At 36.9% G+C, this 22,730-nt stretch overlaps 1 protein-coding gene and 1 long non-coding RNA gene across 3 annotated transcripts; one reads left to right on the top strand and one right to left on the bottom strand.

Annotated features, from left to right (window-relative positions):
- Positions 1 to 5,448: 5,448 nt before the first annotated feature.
- Positions 5,449 to 22,702, top strand: LOC145232006 (uncharacterized). Its single transcript, XM_080096491.1, has 14 exons — positions 5,449 to 5,642; positions 5,751 to 5,841; positions 5,996 to 6,064; positions 6,791 to 6,850; positions 6,959 to 7,052; positions 7,409 to 7,513; positions 8,050 to 8,275; positions 11,149 to 11,296; positions 12,608 to 12,786; positions 16,807 to 16,981; positions 17,472 to 17,569; positions 19,789 to 19,968; positions 20,581 to 20,624; positions 21,322 to 22,702. Exons 1-14 carry the CDS (start codon positions 5,622 to 5,624, stop codon positions 21,743 to 21,745), a joined length of 1,914 nt encoding a protein of 637 aa, XP_079952617.1. The 5' UTR covers positions 5,449 to 5,621; the 3' UTR covers positions 21,746 to 22,702.
- LOC145232009 (uncharacterized) lies at positions 15,237 to 16,293 on the bottom strand. Of its 2 annotated transcripts, XR_013860806.1 has the most exons (3): positions 15,960 to 16,225; positions 15,789 to 15,900; positions 15,237 to 15,725 (listed from the first exon to the last, which is right to left on the bottom strand). It is a non-coding gene; the product is annotated as an uncharacterized LOC145232009 (long non-coding RNA). The 2 variants fall into 2 exon arrangements; XR_013860805.1 differs by having other exon boundaries at positions 15,237 to 15,900; positions 15,960 to 16,293.
- Positions 22,703 to 22,730: the final 28 nt, after the last annotated feature.

The raw sequence follows: 22,730 nt of genomic DNA, 5'->3' as shown, positions 1-22,730 counted from the left end.
TTCACAGTCTATCCTGTTGAAAAAAAATGAATAGGTACCGCTCTGCTGAACACATATGACTTATAAATGTTTGCTTTAAAGGCGTAGGCTAAACACGGCGACAAAGATTACTCTGCACATCCAGTTACAGGCGTACAGCAGAAAGAACGCTATAACTGAGGATGAATCACTTGTGACCTCACAAAGCGCCTTTCTTTGCTTATTATTTGACTTTACTGGATTCAAGGCACGCTTCTAGTAGTCTCTTGTTTATTCAATACCAGTGATTTTGACAATTGAATAAATATTCATCATTGTGAAGGTACGAAATAGGCAAATATACACCCGCAGGATTTGTATTATCCACTACATTAAATAAACCACGTTATGCTATGAATGCAGCAATAAATTACAGAGCGGCAAATAGCAGATAAAGGTCTAATAATACCAATAATCATCTAACCTAGTCTTAGTCACATAAAAATACAATCGTTAAGGAAAAACTCACAATAGAACCAGCAATATTTTTTCAAGGTATCGATATGCACGCACTACTTCTTTACGCGGAAGGCGTCTTTTCCCAGCAATGCCTTTGACCACTTTCGTGAATATGAGAAACTTATTGGCCAACTGCCTCTGGCTTATCTAGGTAACTTGGCATACATGACTACTTGACTGCGCGTCCTTAGGTTTACTAGACAAACATTACTGGTAACAACGGCCTATTGTTCACATCAACGCAAATTGACTATTCAAAACTATTACCGCAATAAGCAGTCCATGAATTGATGAGCGTCATGTACGCAGGCCTAACAGGAAATTGGTATAGTCAGGTTATAGGTAGCTCATTGCGGCTGTCGAGGAAAACTATGCAAATCTCTACTTTAAAAAGAGGATTAGTCGACGGCAGTTTGCAGTGATACCCTAACTTTCACCTTTATTTGTTTGCAAAATAGAAGCGTAAGCTTTAGTTTAACTTTGATGTGATGTTAACAACGACCACATCTGCACCGTCTCAGTTACAGCTACGGTTAACATCGCACGGTTACAGATGGTTAACCGCACAAGTGTTGCTGTCTGGAGCCGAATCGTTTGCAAAATAGGCTAAACTTTGGGATCAATTATTTATTTCGCAACTAAACATGTGCATTACTTTTTGTGCTTGTCGTGCTATTCCAGAAAATTAGTCTTACATAATCGCATACAGCAGTTTTGATAAAACACGTCAGTACCTACCCTGTAGTTATTAACTACATGGGTTAGTATCTGTTATCTGTTTCGCTACTTTCCTTACCCTGTAAGCTAAACAGTTTTAGTGTAAAAACAACAATACGTCATACGCGGGTGCGGATGAATGACGTTAGCACCCTTTTCCTATCAACATTTTACAGTTCCAACACCTCGTCATTGTTTACTACGACTGAAATCCTTACTGCATGCACGTTACTCGGCAAAGAAGTCCGCCTACAGACTATATACGGGACTTCGTGACATGATTCGATTCAAATTTATATATTTATTGCAAACTGAAACCGTAAACAAGAAGGAGAAACAGTATGAACCAACATATACCCTTTTTCTCAGGGTATAAAGGCTGTAAACCCGTTCATACCCTCTATATTGTCCAACTTATAGCTTCTCTATATGGCTAACTTTTTTGTCCCATGTAACGCGACGGTCTCAGCCTGAACGTCACGACAATTGCAAATTTTTACCAGTACTGCCCAAGTTTGTTAAATTGGCGCAAGAATTTATTATTTATATACTCCAAAGCAAAATGTATTCCAATAAATAGGATACAACATTTAATTGTATGCCCCACCAAGCTCTCAAAATTAGAAGCTTGCGAGTACCGAACCTAACAGTCCCGCGAAGGGTTTTAGATTGGTTGACCGCTACATTAGACCAAGAAAAAAGAATAAATTTTAATTCAGATATTACACCAAATCGTCGACGTGATTTGAAACGATTTAGTTTGAATATATTTTACTTCCATGACGTTTCGGAAGTTTGAACTCGTATGTTTGTTTTACAGAAATCTGACCAAAATAAACAAAGTGGTCAAAAAAACCTTATTGTGTCTTGTAAGATGTTTTAGAGCCCCAAAACAGACGATAATAGACTGAAAACCATAGGTGAAACAGAGCCACTTAGCTCTGGGTAAACCGAACGCATATTTCCAAAATGTTTCCGAATTCGAACCACAGGGCTTTTTCAGCCAATCACAGCAGCGGAAATCTGCGGGTTGTCGATACGTCACGTCCAGGTTGCTAAGCGGTTACTTTGACTTCAGTATTGTCGACGTTGCAAGTTTTATGTCAGTTTTGAATGAAAAAAACATTTTTACAAGTCGGAACATAGTAAAGACTGATGCATTTTGGATGTTTAAACTGAAGGTAATGTTTATTAGGTTAAGTATAGCAGTAAATTATACACACATAATTTTTATTGGGTGTAAAATCACTTTTGTGCAATATATGCTCCATTAATGTTAGATTATACACTGATACTTTTTATTAAGTCTGAAATAGCTTTTGTGCAAAATATTTTCTATTATTAATGCTATGTGTTTGTTTAGGATAGCAACGCAACCCCTTCAATCCATCAATGTCAAAATTTTACTTTGTATATGATGAGCACTGCATGCAGGAAAGTTTGCATGGCATAAAAACAGTGTATTATGCCTCATTGTCTCTAGTGCAAGCACCTATGATCAACGCAATTTAACACATGCATAGCATGCCATACCTTGGGATCAACAAACTGTTCCTAACCTACGGAGATGAATGGTTTATAATTGTACACAGTGCAGTTCTAACATAAGTGTACACTAGGCATGCCATTTGCATAGTTGTTCCAATTACTCCCCGTATTTTCAGTTTTGAATGTTGTTCTGTGCCACCAATGTATATGTTATTTTGATTGTGCATGCTGGAATTCTGTCGTAAGTTTACAATAAAACAGAAGCGATTTTAAATAGCAAATTGAAGTAGTGTGCTTGAGAACAAATGCAGGATTAAGAAAAACTACTACAGTATAAAGTAAGTTATGAGAAGATTTACTTGTGCTAGCAAATTTATTGTTTTTCTTGTGACATTGAAATGATAATAGTCCCAAAAAATGTTGTACAGAATAGCTGCCATCTAAAACTATGCAGCAGTGTCAGAAATTTATTTTCTTATCTCACCTGATGTGAGCAGCTTTTTCTCAGATATTTTATTTTTCTTGTTTACACCAGTTTTTTTTATTCATTTATAATCACATGTATAATACAAAACACCATTTTACTTACAATACTCTAAATTAGGGTAAGCAAGCTTGGGTAGTATTGACAGCACTCTATATTACCAGTCATATTTGTCAGCAAGTTAAATTAGTTTGTCTTGACCTTGCTACACAGGCTATTTATTTTCCTTCATGGTTTACATTAGTTTATTTAATTGCAACTCTTTTTTGGAACAAAACAGTTGTACCTAAATTAAAACACTATATCACTCATTTCAACAGTCATCCAAAAGTTTGTTTATTATTCATGCAGTAACCACAGTCAAAAATAATCAGTCAACAGTTCTATAAAGTAGATCCAATGATAATCTATTGGTATAATGCAGGTTCTGGAATAGCAAATAGGTAATAACACAAAAATACACGGAAAAGCTGCAGGAAAAGAGTAAAACACAAAAGGAAATGAATTTTTGTACCAACCATACCAAGAAAATATATCATTTTAATGTCAATACCAGAAATACAATGTATTTTGCTATTAAGCATTGCGGTTGCCAATTGAGTTTCTTCCAAATGAATGAAGTGCTGATCTTATTTGTGCAACAAAATGAGCAGAAGAGATAAAGTTCTTAAACCTTTCTACTGCTTCATTAGTTTTCTTTTAATGAAAGTCACTAGAGTGCTTGTAAGCTCAGAATGCTATCAAATTTAAGAAAAGTTCTCTGCAGTGTAGTCTGGACATTCAGTCACTGGTTTATGTTTATGAGGGTCCCGCAATGCCATCAGACAATGAAGTGGGTGGATTGATTTCCATGGCATTTGAACAGCCACCATGATCTTGTGTAGATGTGTGGTGGCCAAATCACTAATGAATTCCACAGATGGTGCCTGCTACTGACCAAAAGCAACTACTACATACATATGCTTCTGAGGTGCTGATCCCTGATACATCCCCAATTGGACTACCACATAACAGGACTGTAAGTGAGGCATTAGTCCGGTCCAGATTGGTTGTAGAAGCCACAAACACCATCTCAGAAGATTGTAACATCATTTTGTCGATTCTTTCCATGATCGGACTTACAATGGCACGAACATAAAATCCTTTAAACTGCTAAAGGCAGATCCTAGCCTCAGATTTATCGGCATACTTCTGTATAGCACAAAACAAATTTATACCACTTGATGCCCCAAAGTTATATTTACGCCACTGATCCCAGAGATAGTACATAGAGCAGGGTTTTGGATTATGGCAGTTGTTAGTGACTGCTGCACTTATTCCATCTGTAACAAGCAACTTGGTCTCATGGGTTTGAACTTTTTAATGCTTGAGACACTAACAATCATTGCCAAAAATTTTTTGTAGATTCACTGATCTTTAGCTAACCAAGGTTTCCGGCAGCTTTAAGCAAGTGATTGTGGTTAACTGCCACACTTACTATACATGGATGAGTAGAAACCAACTTATGTGATGTTTAGTTGACTTGGTGTAAAGTTTGATTTTAACATCCATAGACACAGGACACAAAGTGTTGAATTTGATGCACCAATTTTATGTTGGCAAAACTGATTAAGATGGCATTTAAAGGTTTCCCCAAAATACTTTAGGGTTGAAAAATATTATAAAACCACGCACAACCTTAACTTTCAAATATAGTAACTCAAGGCAGATTGACTGGTTACTACGCAAGCTGTCTTCTGATTGGTTCAATGAGTCGACTACGCTGATTTGTTAAAAAGTCACATGACCCGGGAAAACCCGCCTTTGTGATTGGCTTAAAAAGCCCTGTGGTTCGAATTCGGAAACATTTTGGAAATATGCAAACCGAACACCTTTTGTGGACTTTTTCAGAATGTTACAAAAGAAAACATTTTTATTCTGTGCAAAGCTACACCACAATATGCAGTTAAAATCGATCTTACATGAAAACTAAAAATACCAAATCGGTCGCCAACGCCAAGAGGATCTAAAGATCTTGGACACAAGTGGTCACTATTGCCTTATGTGACTCGAATGCTGACTCAGCGTTTTTCCAACTAGGCACCGATTGTTGAACTCCACCAGTGAGTTTTTTACAGCCTTAGCTGTCTAGGTATATAAGGTGCAACGCCTCCACACCAAGGTAGAGAGAAATTCATCAAGTGTTGGTCGTTCTCGTTAAAGCAGAGCAGAGAAAACATTTTTAAGGTCATAGATGAGGTGGTAAAAGTTAGCACAATCTTGCATAATTCATCATTTGAAACATATTTATCTTCGTTTCAGACGATTTTTAAGTCAACTAACTTCCGTATAGGCAAAGAACACAGATTGCTGTTTACTAGTGAGACCATTTTATTATCCTGACTTTATTTTTAACGTGAACTTGCACCCACTCAGAACATTTATTGGAATTAAATTTGGAATTGATTAATGTGGAATGATGGATGAAGAGATTCCGGTAATTTTTAAACCTATAAAATTTTAAAGTAACAATGTCAAGGTTAAGAACTGACAATAAGAAAAGAGTGTTGGAGATTAAAATTTGGTTTTGTTATGTTGGTTTTAGACTGGCATGCCCATAGTAAAGGATACAGTGGATGCTGGCACCTTTGATGAAGATGATATCCCATTTTTGGAACCTGACTCGCATCTCTCAGGTACACTGAAATAATACAAAATGTTGCATTTTTTTAGTTTAACACTGAAAATGTTCAATACTTGCTACATAAACTATAATATTGTAAATTATATCATTGTAACATGTCAACTTTTGTGTTCATGTATTTTATTAGCCCCATCTATTTTTAACAGGTTCTGGATTTAACCCACAACCAGAATCACCTGCATTAGTTGCAAATGGATCACCCCCAAAGCCTCCAGGTTTGTTTTATGTGAAAGTTTACAATTAGGTACCTGATAAAGTGTACAAACTTAAACCCCAGTCCCCAACTGATGAAAACTGGCTTCTTCCCCAAGTCATGTTTAACCACAGTACACCGACCTCACTTTCTTGTGAGCTCCAGTCATGTAATGCTTTATAATACAGTGTAGCTGCAGCCTGTTTAGCCATTATCTACATTTGTGCCCTTCACTGTTTTAAACGCAAAACGTCTCAACATTGCACAGCTCTTTTATGCTTGGTGATTGTTGTAATACTATTGTGTCACCATGTTTTCTTTCACCAAGTGAAATAAACTCAACTCAACTAGAAAATTGACCTTCTTGTCTAGAAAACCAAACCAGTTTATTCTAAACAGTTAAAACACTGTTCTGTAAAAAACAAGATATGTAACTTGATGCTTTGATATTTGATAGCATGTAACAAAGTTATGGTAATGATTGATTAAAGTTGTTGTGGTAATAATTGTGATGCAAGTTTTCAAGGAGTAATGATCTATATTTGTTGCGATTTATTGTTTTTGTGCATTTTCAAATTACATCACATCGTTCGAAGTGACCTCATAGGAAATATCATAATGTAAATGCATTTGTATTATATATAAGCTCTGTGTTAGAGTTAAGTGAAGTCAATTGTTTAACAAACAGTCTAAACCAGTTGCAGCAATTTCAATTGTCATTTCTTTCATTGCACACAATCTTTTCCAGGTATGTTTTATCCGAGTCCAAGCACAACACCAAAGAGTGCCAGTTTAAAACCTTCTGCAGGTATGTATGTGTAATAAGCAAACTGTGTTGTGTCTATAATAAATTTGGCTTGAAATTTATTTCTGAAATTCATAAGTTTTATATTTATAAACATTATTCTTTTTTCAGGAGCGGCTTTGTTTGCTGGTCCATCACCTAAACGTGCAACTACTTCATCTGGAAGACCTGCTGGAAATGTTTTAAAAGAAGGCCTGCGAAAAAGGTTTGTTTGATACGAAACAAGTGTGTGCATTTAATGGTAACACATAAAACCACACAAGAGTGTTACGGTGAGAAAGGGAGCAGTGTCAAAAATGAACCTTACACAGGGTTCCCGCGGGTTAGGAAAACCTTGAAAAGTTATGGAATTTAGATTTGTATTTGGAAGGCCTGGAAAAGTTTTGAAAAAAGCCAACTTTTGCAAAAGTCCTTGAAAAAGTATGGAATTTGCTCCATTTTTTTCAAAAGGGTTATGGAAATTTGTTTTTTTTTCCTTTTGGAAAAGTTTTGGAAAAGTCATGTAATTTATGAACGAAAATTGCACGGGAACCCTGCTTACAGGAAAATTTAATTTTACAGTGGAGACTTTGAGGTACAAGCGGACGATGTGTTTAAAGATCTGGACACACAGGAAATTATCTTAAAACCTGAAGGAGCAACTGACTCAGTCAAGCACTTCATGGGGTAAGAGTGATTGCTTAGATAGGTAATTCACAAGTGAACCAAAATTTTTTAAAAGATTTATGTTTTCCCGTGCCCCATCGATGCTTGATTACTATTATAGTTTCTTTTGTATTTCAGAAACCAACCATGTTGTTTAAAAGTGTAATATTCACTGTGAAATCACTTGCTTTTCCCTCGAAACTGGTAAAATTAATTCAAAAGTCACCCAATATTTGGCCTAATCCCATGCCTATGTCAACACTGTATTTAATGCATCTCTAATGTCTGTGCAATAGCATGAGAGGTCAAAATGATTTTAAAATAGCATGTCTTAGTAAAGTTGTAGCTACTTGTTTGTTCAGCCATTATCCGCGAATTGTGCCGTTCAATGTTTTGCTCCATAACATTTTAGTGTTGCAGGGCAACTTCTGGCTGGGTGATTGTTCAGTGCTATTGTGTTAATGTATTTATTCACTAGCGAAATGAACGCAACTTATCTTATTACTATTCATTAAAAGGATACTTAACTGAACTAAATGAAAAAATATTTTGTGCAGCCACATAGTAACCACACCGATAGCAGATGTACCAGATGCTGGAGGTGAAAGTGATCCAGATTGGGAAGATAACTCAAAGTTTCCACAACAAAGGCTCATGACACAACGACAACAGAGTGGTGCAGTGCCTACTGAACCTTCTTTAGTAGCAAGCGCTACTGAAGAAGAGTTTAAGTACAAAATGAACAACAAAGAAAGAGGATGTTTTATCATATTTAACCAAAAAGTAAGTTATTTTTTTCATTGTCATTGAAACTGGTTTGACAGAAGCAAGCATTTCAACCAGGACAAAGCTTTTAAAATTAAGAGCTTTCAAGTGATGACGGCATTTAAAAATTGCACCATGTTTCTCATTCCTAATTAAGTATTGTGGTGCCACATCAAAATGATTACTTAGGCTGGTCTAATTCATATTCAAATCGTCATTTCAACCAGGAAAAAGTCTTTTAATATTAATAAGGTATTTAGACTTAGCTGAAGAGTTGCTTTTAAATGTTGATGACATGTACAAATTGCACCATATTTTTATTCCTAACCAAGTATGGTGGTGTCATGTTAAAATGATTAATTAGGCTGGTCTATTTCAGACTGCACTTCTGATTAGAGTTTGTTGAAATGTTGTGTCATAAGTTCGACATTGGGTAAACATGTTATCATTCATGGAAAATTTTCTAATCAGCTTGGTTTGAGTGACTTAGAATCAGGACAAAGGATAAAAATCTAGTCGCTGATTTGTCTAAACTGAAGTAGCTAAATTGCTTTATCTAGATCTGTGGTTCTTCACCAGTGGTGGGATTCAGCCGGTTCGCACCGGTTCTATAGAACCGTCTCACGAAATTTTATGAGATTAGTGAACCGGTTAGCATTACTGGTTACTTTCAATGGACTTTTTGTAACAGAACCGGCTGAAAAATATGACTTTGTGATAGAACCGGCTGACAAAAAAATTGAATCCCACCACTGTTCTTAACCTAGCTGGCATCTTATGATGATATGTTTTGTGTTTTACATTCCCAACAACATCCTTTATTCCAGAAAACACTTAAATTTGTGACAAAATAATCAAACCTGTTACCTTTGGATATTCAAGTAACAATAAAACAGCAATTTAGGTAACCTTGACTTGACACGGGAAATTTCCTAAGGGTTAAAAGCCACTGCTCTAGATTCAATACACTCGTGCTACTTTGTAAGTGGAAATTTTAACTTCATGAAAGCAGAATTGCAACCGCACATGGCATATTAACTCACAATTGGAAAACAATAAGATTTTGTAGAAATGTGCCTTGTGAACAGTAGAAAAAACCTGTTGTGTGTGGGTTTTTAACAAACACAAGAAAAAACTGTTTGTTAATGGTTTTCAAACAAACTTCAAAAATACTGCATGAAAATGTGCAATACCTTATTGGTAATGCTTGCTTAAGTGGTCAATAAACACGCTTTGAAATTGTTAGGGGTATTGAAATCAAACAGTTGTACCATATGCTGAGCGAGACATTGGTAGTGGTGCAATACCAAAATGTATTTACGCACCGCATACAAAGCTAAACTTGTAGCATCAGCAAAGCAGGCGTGTCCTGGTGTAGCAGGGGTTAACGACCACGTAAATATATTTCTATCTTGCAAACACTTAATTGCTGTTGTCTGGTCTGTGTCCAAGTCATATATAAGAGTCATATGCTGACAAGTGACAATCATATGTTGTGACGTCTAAATCGTAAACAGTTTCTCCATTTGCGTTTGTGAACCTGTATCGAAATCAATAGGTGCAAGACTGGCGTAATCGTATATTTGATGTCAGCGTTATAGTGTGCAACGTTAGGGCTGTAAATCATGTGCCTATTAACAGTTGCTATATTTAGACGCATTTGAATGTGAATAGTGTACACCTGTTAGACATAGTAATATGGCTTGTAGTACTCATTTTGATTTTTACCTCTAGTCTTAACTGTCGATTCTGAATTAAATGTATTGTTTTGACAACAGTGAAGATTAAAGAAGCTAATTTCTCTTTTTGTTCTTAGACATATGTTTATTGGGCACTTCCAATTAATATGTTATGTACTAAGGCCCTTGAAAGTGTAGGGGCCATGATATAATCACTTGAATAGCTATTGGAATGACTTAATAACATTGCGCCATTTTTTGTGATGTCACAATGTCCTTGATGTAACCTGACTGTTATGGCGTCATTGCTTGGGAGCATGGATATGAATCAATGTATTGTCGTTCGATTTTTGTGCTAATGAGTTTACTTAACCATGATGAAATTAGGATTATTGTGTGTCTGGCATTTCATGACTCCCGGTCAATTTAAATGTTGATGCAATACATTTTGACGTGGTACTTATTGCGTTCTGTTTTATCGTTTTAGGATCTAAAGTGTTGTTTTTTTACAGTTGCTTTATACTACTTTTTAACTGTAAAAAATCCTTTTCTCATAAACACTGACCTTAAGCATAAAGGGATTTTCAGATAATACCCTTTGCAGTATATGTAAATAGTTATTTAGTGGCGTTTGCATGTACAGAGGTAAAGCTGTTTTATTTTGGGGAATTTCCTTACGAAACTAAAGTTTTGCGACTTAGTTACGCCTGCTGCTGTAACCACGCGTGTCTGGTACAGTTTCGTATGAAACCTCTCTGAATGTTGGGTCGCTTTGACATGACCGTTTCTCATCACCTGTGTCGAGTGGCAACCGCCTAAATTTTGATTCAAAAAGCCAGCTTCAGTTAACGTGTCGTAAATTGAGAGCAACTATAGTAGGAATATGATATTTTTTTTGCAAATCTAACTAAAAGCTTTTCAAAACACAACTATTGGTTAAGTGAACTTTCACTGGTTATAATTTATTTTTGTCTGTTTAACGGAATTTTTTAACGTGTTTTGTATGGATGAGCGATTTTAAACATTTAATGCGTTGTTTTTTGCTGGTTTGCGTTCCATGTTGTATTGTATTAATTAAACTTACCAATTTCTCAAAAAAGATCTTTCTTCTCAAATGAAAATTAATATTTTATGGAGAGGGTTCAGCACATTCTGTGCACAACATTTTTAGCATTTGAACATTTATGTCTAAAATTATCATATTTGTTTTAGAAATTTCTAATAAATAATTTGGAAGAGCGACACGGCACCGAAAAAGATGCTGCAAACCTTCAAAACACAGCTAAAATGCTCGGCTTTGAATATGTTCGAGTTATTGATGACTGCACCAAAGAGGACATGATGGCGTGGATTGAAACAGGTATGTGGATTACTGCGCTACTTTTGTATGCGTTTTTAACAGTTTTTTAAAAACTAAAATAGCATTGGTAACAAACCCTTACCAAACGCAACGCCGCCAATTTCCCTAGACAGTCCACAGCGTAACATATCTTCCCAAAGTGATTTCACCCTTTTGAACGTCATGAAGTGGTCTCTGACGATGAATGTGTTCGCGTGGGGCCCAGATATTTGAGTCATAGTGTTAAAAAAAATCGAATGTAGTTACTATTGCAATCAAGTCTAACGAATTATTTTGCACTCGGAAGTCCCAGTAAACTATATAATTGTCTCGTTTTAAACAGAGCTGACTTAAAAAAGGTTGAATACCAAAAAGATTCGCAAAAAACGAAGATCGTTCCTATATGTATATTATACTACATTTTGTGGTTCAAAAAATATCATTTTTATAAATCTCAAACCCTAATGTAAAAAATGTATAAACAACCGTTGCAAGCGCTTTCGCTTAAATTGGTAGGATATCGCCTTCCAAGCATTCCAATGAACCAAAGTTGATTTTGACATAATTTTAAGCGCGCAAAGTAACCATAGCTTAACAGGTACCAACTAACTTAACCCAGTTACACAGGGCTAAGTCTACAAGACAATAAAACTTGAAAAGATCGTAGGTTGGTACTCCAATCGTTAATGATTAATATGTAGTTTCATCATAATACCACCAAGGCTTGTTCTCAGTAAATTCGGCAACACGAAACCTATAAACTTACACTAAATCCCCCTATCCTTTGTGAAAAACGGGTTTCATGTTACGGTTTTCCAAGGAACTAAACGGTTGGATACCATTGCACTCTTAATTGGGTATAGATTTTCATTCTGCGACTTGTGGACAGTAGTATCATGTTTTACTACCGCTTTCTAAACACAATCAAGCTGTAAATGCTGAATCATTACAATGGCGTCTCAAGTAGCCATAAAAAGCCAAATTTGGAACCATATGTGTCTTATAGCAAACCCCCTGTACTTTTCCCAATCGTTTTGCTTTTGTTGGTTTAATATTGAAATTATTTGCTTTGCTCTTATTGGGACGTGCACTGCGTGGCGTGCGCAGGTGCTTTAACGGGACAAAGCCTTGTAAAGCCAATTGGAAGTAATCTGTCTGGTTGGTCTTAAAACCAAAGCACCATAAAACCAGTTTCTAGGAATGGTGCCTACAACTTAAATTGAACGACTGTAGTTTCTTGAATTTTTTTTTTTTGAACTTGATTTTGTGTGCAACATAAAGCTACTTTTCATGAAAATGTGCAACATTTACATTTTCTATTTCTTTATACAGTGGCCAACGCTGACCACACAGATTACGATTGCTTTGTGTGTTGTGTGCTGACTCATGGTGGAAAAGACGATGTCCTCTATGCAAAAGACGGCTCATTTATGCTGAAGGAATTGACCACTCCATTCCGACCGGACAAATGCCCATCGTTAGCTGGCAAACCCAAACTCTTCTTTGTCCAGGTAACTTTTCACCTTTTTGTTTTTGTAAAATGGTGCCTCAAGAATTATGTTTTATAAATTCCTTTGCCAGCTTGCAATGAGCATTTTGTAAATTCACCATTAATAGCATGTAATACACGGTTTGTTAGTATACTTTTCGTTTACCACATACTGAAAGACGTATGGATGTCGGTTTATTCAGCAAAGAACACTGCGAACTAGTACTTTTCAACCTGTGGTACGCGTACTACTAGTGGTACTTTTTAGAAACTAGTCTAGAACAATGTCTTGTTCTACCTATTCAAACAGGGTTTAGGTGGTACACAGCGATATAAAATGTCGTCAGGTGGTACGCGATCAGTGTAAGGTTGAGACAACTGCTTAAAACGTATTAGCTGAAAAATATAGTTGTCTCACAAGCGAGCATTCGGTCTAGGTCAGGCCTGTCAAACTCGCGGCCCGCGGGCCGCATGCGGCCCACGAAGCCCTCCAATGCGTCCCACGAACAGTCAACAACAATTGTAGTATTTTGTCAGATTTTTATCTAATTATACTAATTTTTTCTTACTTTTCAAGTTTAAAGCTATTGTTGAAACTGACGTTTACCGAAATTTAATTTATAAACACAAATTCATATGTTATGAATAGAAACGATAGTAATTAAACCGTTCCTTAAAGTTTCAGTCAAGGGTGTACAACCCGCGGCCGTACGGCCACATTAAAATATATGTACTGGCAGACGTTATGTAATTAAAACTCCTTTGCCAAAATTTTTGATTTTTAAACTGCCCTAAACAGATTTTGTGTTACTGAAAAGAGCCTAATTGTGTGCAAACAATGCGAAAAAACAGGTACGAAAAGCGTCACAGTATAGATTATGACGTAATAATAGAGTTAAAACTGCTGGTCTTCACATTGTGTAGCTTAATCTGTACATTAAGTTGGAAATTAATCTGCGCTTTTGGGGCGTCAGTAGATGGTATATATATGATATACCTTTTTCTTGTAATTTTTAAACAAAACCAGTAGATAATTGGCGGCCGTTGGTGAAACAAGGATGTGCAATGCGGTCGTCGTAGCGAAAAGGTTGTTTAATTGTATAAAACTAGACTAAAAATTACATGCGGCCCTCGGCATAATTCCCAAACTGCAATGTGGCCCGCGAACCACACGAGTTTGACACCCCTGGTCCAGGTGTTTTTTTTGCTATTGCAACATTGGACTGTGTGCTTAATGGAGGGATATGTTGACACGCCACCTTGTCACGGGGTTAGGCGACAGTCAACACAACCGTCTGATTTGACGAACGTTACAACCCCCTGAAAACCCCCTTTATTCAGCCGATATGCTTGAATAAAAACTTACAGTTTATTTCAAGCACATCGGTTGAATACAAAGAACGTGTAAAGCACAGTGACAACTATTTTTTTGCGAAATAATCTTCAACCTTTTTTTCTGTTTAAATTCCTATTTACCACGAAAGCATATTGACTTTTTCCCATTTGAAAACCTATTTTTCTATCTTTAGTTAGGGCAATAAAACTGTTAATTTTTTTTATGAACACGCTTTTTTCTTTATGTCTCTGTACATTTCAGGGCATTTTGGCATTTTTTATGCAGTTGTGCAATTATTTTAGTGGATTGTTTATTATTGTCCATTGCGCAGAAAAAATGATATAAGAACTAGATTCGATATTTTGGATTCGAAACAGTTATTATAGAATACCCAGTTTTTCTACTTGAGACATCCCTTTGTAAACTGTAATGTAACGCAAGAAAAATGATAAAACGAATAGGAACCCGTCCATATTGCAAACAACTTTCTAAAAATTGATTACCATGTTGTCTAACCCCCGTTTTCATTGCGCAATCAGCAATGTTTACCATATCCCGTGCCACTATGTCAGCGCTAAAAAAACGCAGGAATAAGGACCGGTTTTCCCCGCCACACCCATTTTTTTTCCTGAACCATGTGAGAAAAAAGTTTTACGAATGTGACAACCGTGTTTTTGGCGGTTAGGGCACGAGACTTTGTCTGTTGCATCACAATAGCCTAATTCGATCTTACTTGGTTTCCCGCCGAGCGCGAGGTTTTTGTGTACACCTCTCCGCTGTCCAAACAACATCAGTCGTGTGTTCCTTGTCCGTCACCGACCGTACACGTCGTTCTAAAATACAGCTGTGGTTTTGTTCGTTGAGTCTGTTCGCTTTGTCTTGTGTGATATGACCTCAGCGTTTTAAATTTGGGATTATATTTTGTTACACTAAAGGGCTCTGCACACCAGACGCGGTTGACGGTGGCGGCTAGCGATGTCAGCGCCGGCGGTTGTTGGCGGATTTTGCGCGTAACGTTTGACGCGACGTTGGCCCTTCACACCGGCAGTGCGGTTGCCATCGACGACTTTTGTTGCTAAGAAAACTGGGTCAATGTGCTTGACATATTGAGTGTTTCTACGTCTTAAGAAAGTTCCTACAAAATTCCGTTTAGTTTATTTTGTGACAAAATATAATGTTGATCATCATTCCACGGTAAAATGTTCCAAAAACAATTACAACAGCAACATTGGATTAAGTTTACTTCTGTCATTGCTGTTGAAACACACTTTCCTGTTTTACAGACACTTTATGTTTCAAAGTTGGTAATATAATAGCAATAACATAAATGAACACATTTTAGAAAACACAAGATTGCAGAAACGCAAAGAAAACAATCATATAACAACATACAAAAAAACTTAAATGCAAAAAGATGCATTTACATTAAACTTGCACATTGTTGCACAATTACAATGATGCTAAATGTTGTCAAATGCGAGAAAAAAACTTGTATTCTTTGGCTTGTGGCATACTTTTCAGAAGTTTGTAACTTCATCAATTTGATCTGTGATGTTGGATGAGGTTTTTATTGGGAATTTGATTTCCAAGTCTGACAAACATGTCACAAATTCATATCTTGAACTCTATGGAAATATATATGGAACAGTTGATCGGCAGAAACTACATTTTTATTCAAGTATACCAACCTGGAAATACATATATAACATTTTCTTTTCTTGCCATGAAGTTTATTGAACAGGTGCACTGGAGTTGCTGAATCAGTCATAGACATGTAGATTAGTAAAAGTTCCTACACTTCTGCAACAAATCATAGTTGTTAAAGGAGCAATACATTTAGAACTTATACCAAAACTCACCTACGCATAGGCTCATATGAATAGTGATTCCATCCTGGTAAGATTTCAACAGCAGCACCTCTCTTGTACTTTTCTTTTTGCAAAGTAGTGATTAGATAATTACAAAATCATTTCGAAAAAAACCAAGACTAAACAAAAAGCTGTGAATAAAAGTTCTTTAAACCACTGGTAAGAAAATTTTAGTATGTTTGTGTTCAGTATTTAATTTCAAACTGTTTAAACGACCATTTCAAACTAATTTACTAAAAGCAGACAAAAAACAATTAAAACAAGACAATTTGTACCAATACTATCAGTACTTCATTCTTATTTTCTTGGTAAAAACGATAAAACAACCCACCTACAAACAAAAAGACCTAAATCAAGCAGAAATGTATCTTAAACAAGTCGAGCACCCGCCGAATACCGAGTTTTTCATCCAGCAGTGTAGCGCGGCTGACGGAAAAGTTAAATCCGATTTAACTTTGCCGTCAGCCGTTTCAACCGAGAAAATCACGCCGTCACGGCAAGTCGCTGTCTGGTGTGAATACCCCGTCGCTTGCCGTCGAACGCAAAAACGCGTCGCTATCCGCCAACCGCGTCTGGTGTGAATCTTGCTTTAGCGTTTTTTTTAACAATAACCCTACAAGTTGCCCTTTTCCCCTGCTGTTCAAGAAAAAACGGCAAACTAACATTATTTACCAACTATATGTGATTTTAGAAATGTATCAGATTAGCTTATTATGTGACTCGTTTCGTTTGCTTGCTCGGTTGAAAAAATGCGATGCTAAAATGAAAAAATACGTGTTTTGACAAGTTTCTTTGATCAAATTTGTTGCTTTTTTGATGAAAAAATCCTCATTTTTAGGCTTGTCGCGGTTTCAAGTTGATGGAAGGTGCAAAAGCGCCAACTGTGCAGTCCGATTCACTAGACGGACTAAAAAATCTCGCCTTTGACCAAGTGGACGGTGCAGGTGACATGGTGGAAGTTAAGACCATCCCAGTTGAGGCGGATTTTCTTATCGGACAATCTACTGTTCCCGGTTAGTTGCCCCTAGCAAGAAACTTTACCCCAATTTTTTTGGTGTTATTTTTTTCATGTTTTTTATTGTACACAACCAACTATTAATACTTATAGTGTATTAGCATGTGGAGATTAGTTCAATGAGTTAAGATGAACATAAATTGAATATTAGGGTAAGCCCTAAAGTGCCGGCCGGCGATAACGGTAAACTCATATAAATTGGAATGGGGTACCATGGTTTATTGAGTTGGTTAAAGCGCTCTAAAGTTCGGTATAAACAGAAATGTTTGGTAAAATTGTATGTAAGTATATGTGGATTTTTTTTAACCAATTATTTCTGGCAATTTTAATTAAACCAAACTTTAAAAAAGTTTTCCTGTCTAACAGACAAAAATGCAACTAACAAAGTAATTTCGCTCATAAACTAAAATGGAGCAATTGGGCCGCGTCAAGAAAGATTAGGAACCATTGGTCAGTACACAAGATTATAACAAGCACTCTATCTGCAGAATTTTATTCCTGGCGAAATGCGAGCAACGGTTCAATTTTCATCCAAAATCTTTGTGCGGGATTTCACAAATGGGGACACACCATGGAACTTATGCAGGTAATATCTATTTTACATGAGGCAATGATGTACAGAGTTGTTTATGCCAAACAAGATAATGTGCTTGTAATGCGGATACATCGAAGGTTATTTTCACACCGTGAAGTAAATAAAAAATTTGAAATAACTACTTCGGGATTTCACAAAAAAGCTTGTTCTCGGGTAACTTTTAAAGACATGGACTGATAACAGCAAAAGTTGAACTCTGTGTAGCCATTCGGTTGTGTAAATGTTAGGCAAGCCCCTTAGTTCCTGTTGTTGCAACATCTACGATTTCAACAATTCCCACGCTATCATGTTACACAAATAATCCATATCGTCATTAAACTGGCAATTACAAACTCCTACAGTCCGATATTTTGTCCCAACGATTTCCGCCGGTGATTTTACTTTGGGTAATCCCCTTTTCTCGTCAAACTTTGCTGCTATCTCTACAATACTGGGCAGTTTCGCAAACCAGCTGCGTTATAGTGAAGGGGCCAAAAGCTACGGTGGTTTCCCTTCGCTGACAGGCCTGGGCAAGCCATAGGGTTGTTCCACCTGTCAAGCATTTTGTTACACGACAAGCTCGCACGTGACTGTATTACGTAAGTGACGTTTTTGTCTGGGCGGCATAGATTGGACTTTTCTTGAAAATTGATACTTCCGCTTTGTTTTGAATTGATTCTGTAGGTTTTTAATTTAAACAAAGCGTTTTAAAGTGGAGGTTGTAACATCACCGCTTCGAACAAGCCCTATACATTGACAATATACCATTTGTTTGGCTGTGAAATATATTGCGATGTAAAGATTATTTGATTGTGTGTGCTGTGTAGCAAGCAAACTACTTGAGTCGGTTGCTTTGGTAACCGCATAAAGATTTGTGTTTCCTTATCTAATGAAGACTATTGGAGCATTTGATATGAAATCGTTTGCGATATCTTGATGCAAACATTGCTAAAATCGAAGCAAAATTCGTACTGCAACTGTTACTAAATCCTTTCGTATGCACAGTTTTTGCTTAAGATATGTACCAATAAAATAAAACTGCCTATTTTGTTAGGGCTATATATTTTCTTCATCAAAAAACCAGCAGTTCCAGTTAAATGACGTGCATAAAAGTTGTTACCAAGTAAATAACTAAAACTTTTATCAAAATGATTTTAGTGTATAAATCTTGATGTTTTAGTCTATTTTGCCTTTGATACAATTTAAACTCCATAGGATTGCCGCAAATTTGTGTACCCTACACCCAGATTCAAGGTGAATGGGCATGTATGGAAACCCTTTAAGCAAGGTGAATGGGCATGTATGGAAACCCTTTCAATATGATATTGCGCCACATTCATTTCAGTTCCGCATTTATTCCATTGAATTCAGAAGGCCACCTGCCTGTCGTGAACAATTGATTTTATGACATCAGCAAAAATCGTGTGTGTGTGTGTGTTTTGTTCCTTGGGCGTGTATTTCAATTAATACTGCCATACAAATGAGTATATTTGCATGGCTATAATTAATAACAATAGAACATTACGTAATTTCCCACTATGTAGTTTTTCTAGATAACTTTTACAGCAACCCGTCATGCAATTCGAAAATCTGAAATCTTACAAAAAAGCCATGCCTCGACCAATTCTGTTCGATGCCACATTTTTTTTATCGGTGTTATAATAACATAACACTCTGAAAGACTTAAATCGGTATCATTACAAATGCAGATTTAGTGAACCGTAATGTTTGTAACAGCTAAATTGCACATGACTTGGAATCACCAAAAGCTGCCTTTTATGGTTTGGACTTAGTTTTGCGTACAAGTCACTTACGTGTTCACAATGAAACTGTTGTTACGCACGGGGCTTCGTTGTTGATCACCTGTGTTGCCAGGGTGGCGGTTTTTCTGCCCAATTGGGCTAGTTTCTACAATAGAGTTGCGGGCTGATGACTTATCGCAGGTTGTCAAACAGGCTATTTTACTTATTTTTTTATATTTGACACACACTTTGAAATGATTGCGTCTTTACAAACACTTTGAAGATAGTAAAGTTGGGCACGTTCAGGACTTGTTTGTGATTTACTGAGGAGTTGCGGTTATTGGGCTAGTTTTGACAGGTTGGTCGCGGTTTTTGAGCATTTGACCTGACAACACTGTTCATCAACAGTCTATTACTCACTGATTGACACATGTAGTGATACTTTTCACATTTGCCTACAAGTCATACCGTATTTCACTCTGTATGCAGATTATGACTCGCGTGAACCGCATGACCGCGTACGATTTCCAATCTTCAGCGCAAGACCCAAAGATGAGCAAGAAAAAGCAAATCCCGTCGATTACCACACGTCTTACGGCCGAGCTGTATTTCACCAGCAAAACCCGACAAGAGCCCATGGAAACTGGGACAGATCATGCTTCAGTGGAGGTGTGCATTGGTTCGTTCAGTTTTCTGTTTGTATGTTGCTCAGAGTTGTAAGCGGCCCTACAATTTGGACCCAAGACCGTTATTTTGAACTAAAGCCCGAATCAGGACAAAAAGTTTGTAAAAATGCGACAAAATAATGCCTAGTATAAAGTCAAGCCCGATTTAGGCCAAAAATTTAGTAAAAATGAGACAAAATGATGCCGAGTGTATATAGTCGGGCCCGAATTGAGCATGTTTATTTAAACTTAAGCCCAAAGTCGGTCCGGCTTACAAGGCCGACATGCTTGGTGCGACGAAATAATAACGAAAAAAACTTGCTTCCTATTGTACTTAAGCTTGGTGGAACACAGAAGTATTTTACGAAATTGATAATCTCTTTTAAATAGGTACTGTTTTGGAAAATGGCAAAGCGTGTTACGTTTTTTTTGTTCAACCGTATAGTGAACATTGTGTGTAAACAATTTCATAAAACGGTATATACTGGAAAAAGTAAATTGCGCCTGCCTTGGTAAACAAACAAAACAATTATTTTATTATGCAATGCAATTGTTCCGTTAAACCCAATACTTCGGCAACGTAAGTCCTTAATATAGTTGTTTTTTGTCGTTCCAGGTGGCAGACCCCGCAGCCCGAGGAACTGAAACCTACCACATTGTGTAAGCACATGATTTTGACTTGTCTTTTGTTTATTGCTTGGATTAGTTACCCTATGTCTGAGCCCTGCCTAAACACGTTTCCGTTGTTTCGTGCTGAGCTAAGTATTGAAGCCTTATCGAGCAGAACTTATCATTTTTAACCGTCGTCGAGATGGCCGAGTGGTTAGCGCAACCGCCTTCTGCTCACAAGTTTGTTGGTTCTATTCTTGTCTCAACCCCTCGTGTTTTCCTGAGCAAAAAACTTTAACGACATTGCTCCAATTCAAAAAACCGAATGGGTTGAACTAATTTAACCAACATCCTAAGAAAATTTAATAAAAAGAGATTCAACAAACATGCAATAAAACAGGCAGTTTGACAACAGGCTTTTTCCGGCCAGAGTTGTCAGTCGGGCCGGGTTCAGATTTAGGTTTTTAACAAACCGGCTTGATTCGGGCGAACTTCACGTTTTTTGTTCGTTTTTATCATGATACAACTTATCTACCCAAATAGCTAGTTACTGGACTTAATGACCAAGAGCCCCAAAACGACTTGTTTAGGCCATTGTCTATTATTGTCCATTGTCAATCATACTTTCGGGCCTAGTCGGGCTTACACTTTCGTGTTTTGGGCTCCGATTTCGGCTCCGCTTACAACTGTGGTTCAATAATAAAAATATGAATCAAACAACAACAATAAAACCATTTTTTCTTTGAAGGAACGTCCCACGCATTAAATCCGCCTCCGATGCGCCACCTAGCTACTCAGCTACGACTTCAGAAGGCACTTGGTGTCCTCCCTCCCAATCATTCTACCCGCCTCCTCTTCCACCGAAAAAACACAAACTACCGGCAACGCCTAATTTTAGCCGCAATATTCCCAATACTTCTCAAACACCTACAATATCTATTATTGCATCGAGAAAGACAAGTCTGCCTGTGAATCAATACAGCAGATCGGCAGACTCGCGAGGAATCCATAAAAACGAAACGACCCCTAATGTGACCTTGCGTAAACCCAGAAGTCGTTCTCAAGACCGAAGAAGCGTCCCTGGCGATGTCACACGCGTCGTGGTTACCGACCAACGGCTAAAAATCGGTTTTAACATGATTAACAAGTCATATGAAGAGACGGACATTTGAAATACGATGGGAAGACCATGTTGTGTCTCTTAGAAATCATGCTGCTTACGAGATAAGAGGACTGTCGTTTTACTTCATGCCTTTGCATCAACATTTCACCACGTTTTGTTTAATTTACTTGCTGTTTTGATATGTTCGTTAAAAAGACTGTACAGATGCCTTTTTAACTCATTTTCCGTATGTATTTTTTAATTCATCACCTTGTCATGTATTTGTTACAAAATGGTTTTTAAAACTCTCATTTAATTCATATGTTTTAATACATTGCGCACAATTTCTGTACATTCCATTTGCCAACATGGGTAGGTTTTAAACTAGTACATATAACAGAAACAGTATAGTTCATTTTAGCTTTTTCTTTTAACCTGTGTTTACAGTCATGCTTAAACCGTGGGCGCTAAAAACCGTATCTTAATAAACTTTAAAAATTGAAACCTATTATTTTTGTAGTATCTGTGTTTTTGTGTATAAATTATTCCCTATCAGTATTGTACAGCAAACGACGCGGTCATTAACTTCATAAAACATGATGTTTTGCTTATTTTGAACAAATGTTCCACTGTTTTATTGGTTTTACTTTGTCAGATGCTTGCAAATTTGTTATTGTGCGCGTGAAACCCAGCTTACAATCCAACTTGCACTTTTTGGCGAAAACCGTTTGTCCTCCCTGTTACTAAAGTTTCTACTTAAACTGCAGGTGCCTTTCCGCTGTTTAACAGTTTGCTTTTTCTCTTCAAGCGTTTATTCGCATGAAACGCGTCAAGCTACCTTAAACTTGTACAGTTAACTTAATGGGATCTACTAGTTTATTTATTAGAAAACTCACCCCAAAAAATATTTTGAAAACTGCATTGGTCCTCGAAAATGCACATTGTTTTCTACAAGCCTTGAGCGTGCAAGAATTCATTTGTTTGACTTTTTATGTATCATTTGGTGATTAAAAGGAAACTAGAATGATTTATTTCTCAAACTGATTCTGTATTTA

The sequence above is a fragment of the Phallusia mammillata genome, chromosome 6 (assembly GCF_965637545.1).
Source record: "Phallusia mammillata chromosome 6, kaPhaMamm4.hap1.1, whole genome shotgun sequence".
NCBI classification, from domain to species: domain Eukaryota; kingdom Metazoa; phylum Chordata; class Ascidiacea; order Phlebobranchia; family Ascidiidae; genus Phallusia; species Phallusia mammillata.
This window is presented reverse-complemented; position numbering and strand designations above follow the sequence as displayed.